Consider the following 9,981-nt stretch of genomic DNA (forward strand, 5'->3'; position numbering starts at 1 on the left):
TCAAGATCAAGTTCCCTAGAATAACTGGCTTTTTGGGGCTTATCGCGAGCCATATATAAATTCCCAAATGATGAGAGGGACAAGCTCCACATGAGCCCAACCAGATAATTCATGGGCCCCCCTCAGCCCCCCACTCCCCTCTCTCCGGTATAAAGCTAACGTACCAATCCTATCTTTCGTCTCTCTCCCTCCCTCCCCCCTAGCGGCCTGTGCTTCTCCCCATCCTCCCATTTGGCTTGTTGGAAGCTAAAATACCCTCCCCGCCCTTCGGGGAACCTTCGAGGCAATCGGTTGGCAGCGCCAGGAAACCACCCACGTCCGATCTATTCCCCCAAGGGATCAGCAGTAACCCGCCGAATCTACTGCCCTCCCTGATTTCCAGTCAAAGCTGAAGGCACCGACCGATCCTTTCTCCCTTGGCCTCCCATCAGATCTCTCGCTCTCAAGACAAATCATCAACAGGAATAGAGAAGGAAGAAAAGTATAGAAAGAAAAGAAAAGAAAGTGAAAGATCTATCATACCACAGGTGAGTAATAGTAGTAGCAGAAGCAGCACTAGTTTTTATTTTTGGTTCCTCAGCAGCTCTTTCAGACCTCAAAGTCAAGATGGATTTCACACATGGAAGAAGAGATAGGTTTTACGGTGAGGATGATGATTCCAAGCACCCACCTCTTGTTCCTTCTTCTTCTTCTTCTTCCTCCCCTTCCTCTTCCTCCACCGTGCTCCGATGGTCCGGTGGAGCGTCGGGGAGCGGAGGGGGGAGCAGCAGCGATGCTCCTTATGTAGAGAAGGAGCACATGTTTGACAAGGTGGTGACGCCGAGCGATGTCGGCAAGCTCAACCGGCTGGTGATCCCAAAGCAGCACGCCGAGAAGTACTTCCCGCTCGACATGTCGGCCAACGGGAAGGGGATGCTGTTGAGCTTCGAGGACCGGACGGGGAAGCCGTGGCGGTTCCGCTACTCCTACTGGAACAGCAGCCAGAGCTACGTGATGACCAAGGGTTGGAGCCGCTTTGTCAAGGAGAAGAGGCTTGATGCTGGGGATACTGTCTCCTTCGGTCGAGGTGTCGGTGAAGCCGGCCGCGACCGCCTCTTTATCGACTGGAGGCGGCGGCCTGAGGCTCATGATCCGCTGCGACAGCTGCCGCGCCTTCCCCTCCCCCTCCCGGGAGTGTCGCTGACCCGATCGGTGAGCCCGTGGGGCGGCCGGCTCTTCGTCCCCCCAGCAGCAGCAGTGTACGACCACGGCCATCAGGGGTACGGGTACAACGCTGCATGCCCCAGCAGCGGGCAGCTTCTTTTCTTTAGGTCGGCAGCGGCAGGGCCGCCACAGATTGGGGTGCAACCAGGCGGCGGAGGCAGCAGCGGGGATGAAGTGGTGGCCGGCGTGCCAATGGTTCTGGATTCGGTGCCGCTCGTCCACAGTCAGGCAACAGCAAAGCGGGTCAGGCTATTCGGGGTGGACCTCGACTGTCCTGAACCGGACGGCAGTGCCGTCGACGACAACGGTCTGCGTCTCAGCATGCGCCGGATGCAACCCCGTTCAACAGCCCCAGTTCCCCAGTGGTCCCAAGGTGGTGCCGAATCTTCGATGGCCTCCTCGCCCTCGCCGGGCAAGGAGAAGCAGTCACCGCTGGATCTTGACATGTGAAGGCTTCAAAGGAGGAAAATGGGGAGGGAGGAAATCATCATACCCCTCATGATCTCTATACCTGGAAGTGGGATGGACATTGAACTGAATGAGAGGAAGGTTCAAAGATTCTTTCTTTTTAGCGCTTGGCTTGTTGGAGCATGAGGAATAATTGGGATACTTGGCATGAGTGGGGTTGGGAAGAAAGGAAGGAAGCATCCACATTAAATTTTCTTTTCCTTTTCCTTTTCCTTTTCCTTCTTTTAGATTTCCTACTCCAACTGTAAATATATTATACGTATAGATCCCCCTTATGCCCTACATAGGATAAACATCTTCCATCTGTGTAACCTACATTAGTTTGGGGATTTGCCCTTGTTCCGTCGCCTGCGTTGGTATAAGCTCTCAAGCTTCGATATTTTTGCCTTCAGATTACTCATTGTTGTGCTGCTAGGTTGTTTCAGTCACATCCTCCTCACATAGCTCCAAATCACTGGGCACGCCTTAAAGAGGACAGACAGTTATGGAGCAAAAGAGGTCAGATCTCAATCCTTCTCCATCCATTTCTTATCTCTTGTGCATTGGGATTTTATCTTTGCCTGTCATGACAGCAACTCGTATGTTGTCATTCATGCATGATGGGTTATGATAGGAGTAAGATGTGCAGAATTCTCTCTTTTTTCCTTTAAAGAAATTATACTATTTTAAGTGGTCAGGCTTTAGTAATGGACTCCAATTGATGAAAGGAGAGTACTGCTAATGCTAATAAAGATTGGGACACCCTGTTTAATGTGTTGTAAGAATTGTAATGGATGTGTGTTGAATACCATCCAAGAGATCTTTAAGGTGGCAGAGAGTGAAGAAGATCGTTGCCAAGATGATCATGTACTTCATTTAAGAAAGTTGAATGTCGACGAACTCGCTAACCTTTCTGTTGCATTATAGTTATTTCTAACTGTACTGAGGTATACCCACAAGAGATAAGATGTTGGGAGCACCTGCAGTGGGCGTCGTATAAGAGGTAACCATAATAGGGAATGAGTGAAATAGAATTTTCGATATAAAGTTCAGTTGGTTGGTCATGTACTTGTAACACATACCAAGAAAACAAATAAAAGATAATCAATCAATAAACAAACGAATTAAAGGATAGCAGCTGAAGAAAAGTCGGTACTGCGGATCTGATTTCAAGATTTGTTTGGGATAAAAAAGAATTCGAATGTAAAAACTCATTCTCCATGACTACCAGTTTTATAGACAGACAGGGACTTGCTAATAACCTCATCCCCTCTTTTATAGCTTTGTCCCGGAAAAAAAAAAAGGCAAAAAAAAATTTTTTTTATTGGTTTTTTTTCCTTAGTTTGGTATTAAATTCTTAATTTTCCATTATTTTCATTTTATCTTGGTCTCCTTTTCCCTTTTCTTATTGATAGCTTTGACTTTCTCTTGGGGGACCTTGTGAGAACTAATGAATGAATCTTTTGCTCATTTCATCAATAATCTACAATTTGGAACTCCTGAAACTTAGATGAATTCCCTTAAAATATTTGAATTGGGCATCCTAGATGCCTCATGAAACTTGAGTATTTGCCTGCCATGTCTACAGGACTGTGGTGATAGGTCACATTACAATGCGCGTGATAATTCTATGAAAATAACAATAGCTACCTTTTACAATCAGGGAATGAATAAACATAGAATTTCTTTTCTTTAATCAAAATGGTGGGTGAAACTGATCGAATTTCAACTAGTGTGAGAGAAGATTTTGTAGGCAGTTTTTGTGGAAACTCAATTTAAGAAGGTGTTCAAACCTTTTCTTGTTTTTTAAAGAAGTGATGAGTGTTCAAAGGTTTTAGACACTGACCAAGCTTCTATATGTATCATAACTATACATACTTATCCACATTATTTTCATCATAATTAAGAACATTTACAGTAGTATGCATGCATGACTTAGTTGAATGAACCAAGTAATGGTCAATCAGTCATTATGACACTATGTATGGAAGCTGTTCCTCAGGATTGCCTCGATGCAGGGTGCTCCTAAGATATGAAAGCATAAGGTTGCCAATAATGGGATAGCTATTTCTTCTCGTTACATTCTAAGCAACAAAATTTTACTCATTCATCTTGCATGTAGATCATTAACTCATTATAATATTGATAATAGCTGTACAGTTTGATCATTAGTATTGTATAGATATCCTAGGTATCAAAAGATGATCAGTTATCCCATCTTTTGTGTCTGTAGAAGAAGAAAAAGAAACAAATATATATCTTAATTATATATAAGTTGGTAGATATTAATTATAATATAGCTAACTCGTTTTCCATTGTTGTTATAGCTTATTTATTCAAAAATGTAGTAACCTCCGTATGGTGGATATATCTTATAAATACATGTCTGAAATATCACCTTCATCGACTGTCCTTTTATCTGTGATGTTTTCTTCGTTTACTTGGACTATTACAAAGCTTAATATTTCTTGAAAAAAAAGAAACCGTTATCCTTATTTGAACTATCATATAACCTATCCTCTTTTTTTGGATAAAGAACTTACCCTATCTTTTCATCCATAGCTGACATACCTAGTCGTGAAACTAGGCCAGCACTTGACATCTTATGCTATACTACAACTGAAAACAGCTACATGTCTTTCGATTCCACGATGCATTGTGTGGCCACATTTGCAGAGAGACTGAAAACAGCTATATATCTTTCCTGAGGCACAGTTCGTTTGTTGAAGGCCAGCTTCGAGGCTGCAAGTCTCCTTTTACCTGTTTAGTTTTCTTTTTGTCTTTATACTGCTTGAAAGCTGAGTTTTTTCATGGTTGGCAATTTCTGTAGTAAAAAAAAGTTTGTGCATAAGATTATAGTACAGTTTGATTCAACTAGATTTTTTTTTTTCCAAGATTAGGATTTTAGTAATTTAGTCAACATTTTAAATTATCTATCTTTCTATGGGCATTTACCCATCTATCATAGGCACATGAAAGCTCGTGTAGTAGTAAACTTCTAACTCAAAGCTTTCCCTTACGTTCTACCAAAAAAAAAAAAAGCTTTCCCTTACTTTTTTTTCAATTTGTTTCTAATTATTATGCTTAAAGTTTGAATGAAGGTATAAATATATGAAATTAAGTCACAATACGAATCCTATTAGAAAAGGTTAAGGATTATTCTAATATAGGTAACTGCTGGCCATAATTTCCATTTTAAGGATTATTCTAATAGCTTACACTTTTTTTTTTTTTTTGATGAACTAGTAGCTTGTACTTGAAAACTGTAAGTGAATTATGTATGGCCTCATCATTATGATAACTTTCATTATGGACATGAAAACCTAAGATGGATTGTGTAAGTAAAATACTTTCAAATTGTAACCTAGAATCTTATCCAAAAAGGTTAGCCAGAAATTATCAATTGAGATTTTATTTCTATTTAAGTACCCAAAATCTTTCCAATGCACGACCAACAGATCGTCATATATTTAGCTAGACAGAAGAACTAAGACAAATTTAATCTATTCAAATTTAATTAACCTTCTAATTCTACCGCTAATTGAGTTAAGTGTCACATATTTGAAAGATGAAGATAACTGAGAAAATCATGATTCACTTTCAAAGGAAGATATGATATTTTTGAACTTGTTGAACCGCAATGCTTCTTTATCTGAATAAATCACACTAGGGAAGACTTATGAATTGAATTTATTTAAAAAATCCTAGATGAGATTTCATAATAGTTAGGCCAAGGAAAAAAACATGCAGGGAGTGGAAAAGTTCAATGGATTTAACAGGAAAAAATACATAAAAAATAAAATAGAAGATGAAAAATTAGAAGTTGTGAGTGGGCGAGAGAATTAGACCCCCCACACACAGTATGTCTCATTAGAAGAAATTTTCTCTAACAAAAATTGCTCGTTATAGTATTTCTCATTAGTAGTTCTCATTTACTATCTTTGCACTGTATCATAGAGAAATTTGAATCAACATTATTAAAAGATAAAACTAAAGGTTGTAGTAACACATATCGAGTCAAGCAAATTATGGTCCTTAAAAAAAAGAACAGGTTATTCGCAAAATATTTTTTTTTTAAAATACAGTTATTTTATTCAAGTCCACAGGAGTTAGGTATTTGGCGCCCCTCTCCTACTCATAAGAGGTCCTAGGTTCAAACTATATGGTGACATTTCCATCATGTTTCTTTAAAAAAAGATATTTTATGTAGCATGCATGCTCTTATAGCTCTTATTGTTTGCTATATATGTGGTGGTGCAGTAATATTCCATGATGACAAGAGCTTCAATTTTATCTATTTAGGATCCATTTGGACTTGGATTAATATCTTACTAATGTAATGAAATTTTCATGGCGGGGTTCTTGGCAGAGTTCAATTCTGATTGCATAGATCTTATGAATTTAATAAGATGGCAAAGCTCTGGGCAGATTTTAATTCTGAAGATATAGAACTTATATATCAATGTGACAAGATTTTCACGGCAAGGTTCTTGGCGGAGTTCAGTTCTGCAGAAAAGGTGGAAGTGGGTGGAGAAGCCTAGGCGACAAGCAATCAGTAAAAGTACAGGTAAGATAAATCACCTTTGCTACCACATTTATTATTTCTTAAAAATAGGATTACTTGTGGCTTGAAGCTACCGTAATCTCTTGGAACCATCCCTCTTCCATCACAATTTTTAGCTTAAACCTCTGCCATGAAAAATTATTGCACTGATAAGATCTTCCGGAATCCATTTAGGCTCATCCGGAATCCATTTAGGCCCTTAATATTCCTCTATACCTTCTACTAAAGAACTTTTAGTAACCATGCAATGTTATTGCAACTCAACCATATTATCAACTAACTACAAGGATGTGATTATTAGTGGACTTTTACATGCCTCGAAACAGAAGCTGATGTGCAAACCTAAGGAGGAATTAATCATTTAAAGCATCTGTACTTCCATCATAAGTTTGTCTAATTAAAATCTTAACAAACATTTTGGGTTAGACACCGCTTCTTAGCAACTCGAAATTATATTCAGGTTCTGTTCTTAAATGGTGTATCTCCAAAAATTTAGACTTAAAGAACTATAATGTTGATGGACCTATTGCATGTATTATACCCAGCAATCACAGGGGGATTAGTCTTGGCAAAAAGCCCCCCATTTGCCATATGTTCTCACGTTTCCTCTATCATTTATAAATTCTGGAAATACAATAAATTATTATGGTGCCATAAGTCTATCTCGCAGAGGGTTTATTGTTTTATGTCCCTTCTATAGATATAGTAAAATACCAATCTTTTACTTGATGCTGGTCAAATGCCAAAAGATGAAAGTTCAATACCACCTTTTGCCCTTTTCTTGTTTAACTACGTGTGACTTATTGATTTTTTTACCAGAAAGTTGTAATATAAACACGTCCATGGTGACCTAAGGTTTCAAGGATGGCACATCATGCAAGACTTCTACTACAGCAGACATGATGACGTTTATAATGCCACACAGATATTTTATCATATTATACCACATTTCTCATCCGAAAAAATCCTTGATATCAAAAAATACAAATTTTTTTTTAAATTCCTTAATCATCAAAATCTTCTTACATGGATATGATTTAAGGTTGATGTGCTTAAAATGAATTTCCTAGTGCAATATTCTTATTCCATATATTTTCGTTTTCATTGCTTGATGTAAGACAAATTGGTTACTCATTTAATCCTTAATTCTCATCTCTTTGTAGAGAAACATTACCTTAAGAAAATTACAACTTTTACAAATTCTAATTATTTAAATATCTCACTGCATGGACACTGATATGCTCAAAATCACTTGTTTTTTTATGAAACAGATGGCGCACACAATCCTTGTATATGTGAATACATCTAATAGAATCAGAAAACTGAGTCAGGATATAAGAGATATCAATTGAAGCCATGCCGCCAAAATGATCTGCAATGAAGGAAGCCACCTATTTTCTGGACACTTTCGAAACACTACTTTTTTATTCTATATTCTCATTTCCACAACTTTGCTTGAAACAAATTGTTCCAGAGTTTTGTCCTCATAGCCTTTTTTGCTTTAGAATAATCCTTGATTTCAAGAAAAAAGAGAAAATAAGTTTTTTTTTGGTGCAAACGACACCCAATATTTTGTTCAAATTTTATATGAAATCGTACCTAATCACTATTTATAAATTGACTTAGAAAATATCTATTTAAATTATAATTAGGCCCTTCTATTAGGCTACATCAACCCAAGTAACCATGGTCCATGGTTAGGTTAACTAGGATGGATATTTACTATTCTATCCCTAGAAAAAGGGAGCAGGAAAAAGAAATGGAAAAAAAATTTCTCGCTAATTAGATGCTAAAACCCCTCAAGATTCCTCAACTGCAACCCCCTCTGTTTCACCCTTCTTCATCCCCTCATTTTTCTCCTTGAAATCCTATTCGAGAATCTTAGGTCGAACAATCAATTGACAAGTGTTGCGACACCAACTAGACTGGTAAGGATGGCCCAAAATCTATCCCTAAATATTAGGGAGAAGGGGTTCCAATCTCCATATGCAACCGCATGGCCTCCCTTCACCAGCGACCACTTTCCTTAGGACTTCATCCTCTCCATTACCTGCCAGTGCTCCATCACCATCCTTATTGAGGATGACGACCCTATCAAGAAGACCATCAATGCCATCCTAATATATGGACCCTAATTGGGTTATCATTGATGGCAGCATCGAGTGGTGCAAGAATAATAGGCTCCACTTCCACAATATCTCTGCTTTCGTGCCATCACTGCTTGTGGCCTCCACCACCTCTTCAGAGGCATCTCGCTTGACAAAATGGTGCCCACCATAGCCCATCCCTTATGCTCAAGGACTACCTCCAGGGCTTGTCACAATGTCCATTACGTATCTAGGTTTACAATGTCCCCAATGTCACCTTTGATAGTGTCGGTAGTGCCAACAACTTCATTATGATAGTTCGTGTAAACATGACAAGATCTTCGCCAAGATATCCTTTACAACATTAGTGGTCATGCTAATTGCATGCTCACCAAGATCTTCATCAACTAGAATCACAATAAGTTCAACCTTCTTCCTTCTTCCCTGAGATTATCGCCAATATCTTCAAAGCTCTATCACCAACAAGTATAGGGAGGGTGAGTTTGTGGATAAGATCTTTAACAAGATTAAGATAAGAGGACTAGGAAGTGGATGGTCTAGTAGGTGGTAAAGCTCTTAGTTACTGCCTTCATGATGGCTACGGGGCCCCGGGAGGGGGGGGGGGGGGGGGGGGGGGGGGGGGGGGGTGGGGTTTAGATGATTGGGATAGGTTGCGATGTCTCAAGAGCATCTTTAATTAGAATGAATATATAATAAAAGTTTTAATTAAACAATGAGAAGTGTCTAATTGATGATGTACGATGGGACTAAAAAAGAAACATGAGGAAGTAAAGAGAAAGAAAAGGAGGAAAAAACTTTTGGGAAGAGGGGTAAATCTATCCTCCATGTATAACAATTCGACAAACATTTAAGAAAACGACTATCTACAAATCTATTAAGTTAACTAAGAAGGTTTTTTGCAAAAAAGATCAATATTTTTGGTGATCTGATTGGGAGAAGAAAGATTTTCTCAACCTACTCAATTCGAATCACTCAAAAAAAAAGATAAAAGAAACTGAAAGAACTAAAGTAGAGCTTAAGTACTCTTTCTTTCATTAATGAAAAAAATAATGACTCTATTTATAATGATGAGCCCGTCCTTGCACAATTCGGATTAGATTTTTCTTCTTAATTCTTTCCTAAAATAAACATCTCTATAGAAGTAAACTAAAAAAAGCTAAAATTCTTCCAAGAGGTAGATCTCGACTTCTACATCAATTCTGCCTGCTGTCGCTCCATTTGATTCTTCTCGAATTGAAAGATAAGCTCGATCAAAGTTTTACCAGAAAAGAAAACTTTTGGTTTGACCGATCTATTTCAAGTCCCAAATAATAGAATTTGGGCTCAATCGCTAGGGATGTCGTTGTCTAATAGGTATGGCATCACATCGTATATCTCAAAAAATTATCTATTTTTTTTCAAAAAATGATAATCTCAATCGGGTGTCACATAACCAAGTTTTAGCTTCCAAAAGCTTGGCCTACGATTTAGCTTCTCGATGTGACGGATCTTGCTCATATACCCTGTCCATCTCCTACTCATACTAACCAAAATAGTCTACATCGAGTTTGAAGATCTTCCTAGATCACTTTATGAATAATGGTAATAAAAGTTTATATATCATTTCAATAAAAAATTAGGTGTGATTTGTAAAAAGCTAAAATATTCCAAATTCTCTAG

The 9,981-nt window shown here is 38.5% G+C and overlaps 1 protein-coding gene across 1 annotated transcript; it reads left to right on the forward strand.

Annotated features, from left to right (window-relative positions):
• The first annotated feature begins 184 nt into the window (after positions 1 to 184).
• LOC103702894 (B3 domain-containing protein Os03g0120900-like) lies at positions 185 to 7,782 on the forward strand. The gene is made up of 3 exons (XM_017841739.5): positions 185 to 2,169; positions 6,020 to 6,217; positions 7,486 to 7,782. Exon 1 carries the CDS (start codon positions 607 to 609, stop codon positions 1,651 to 1,653), a length of 1,047 nt encoding a protein of 348 aa, XP_017697228.1. The 5' UTR covers positions 185 to 606; the 3' UTR covers positions 1,654 to 2,169; positions 6,020 to 6,217; positions 7,486 to 7,782.
• The last annotated feature ends 2,199 nt before the right edge of the window (positions 7,783 to 9,981 follow it).

Source organism: Phoenix dactylifera, chromosome 6 (genome assembly GCF_051530095.1).
Source record: "Phoenix dactylifera cultivar Ajwa chromosome 6, Ajwa_hap1_PhDact_Kaust_v1.1, whole genome shotgun sequence".
NCBI classification, from domain to species: domain Eukaryota; kingdom Viridiplantae; phylum Streptophyta; class Magnoliopsida; order Arecales; family Arecaceae; genus Phoenix; species Phoenix dactylifera.

Bases quoted from the DNA above. Each gene is read 5' to 3' on its own strand.
- LOC103702894 (XM_017841739.5), top strand. From the start codon at position 607: ATGGATTTCACACATGGAAGAAGAGATAGGTTTTACGGTGAGGATGAT.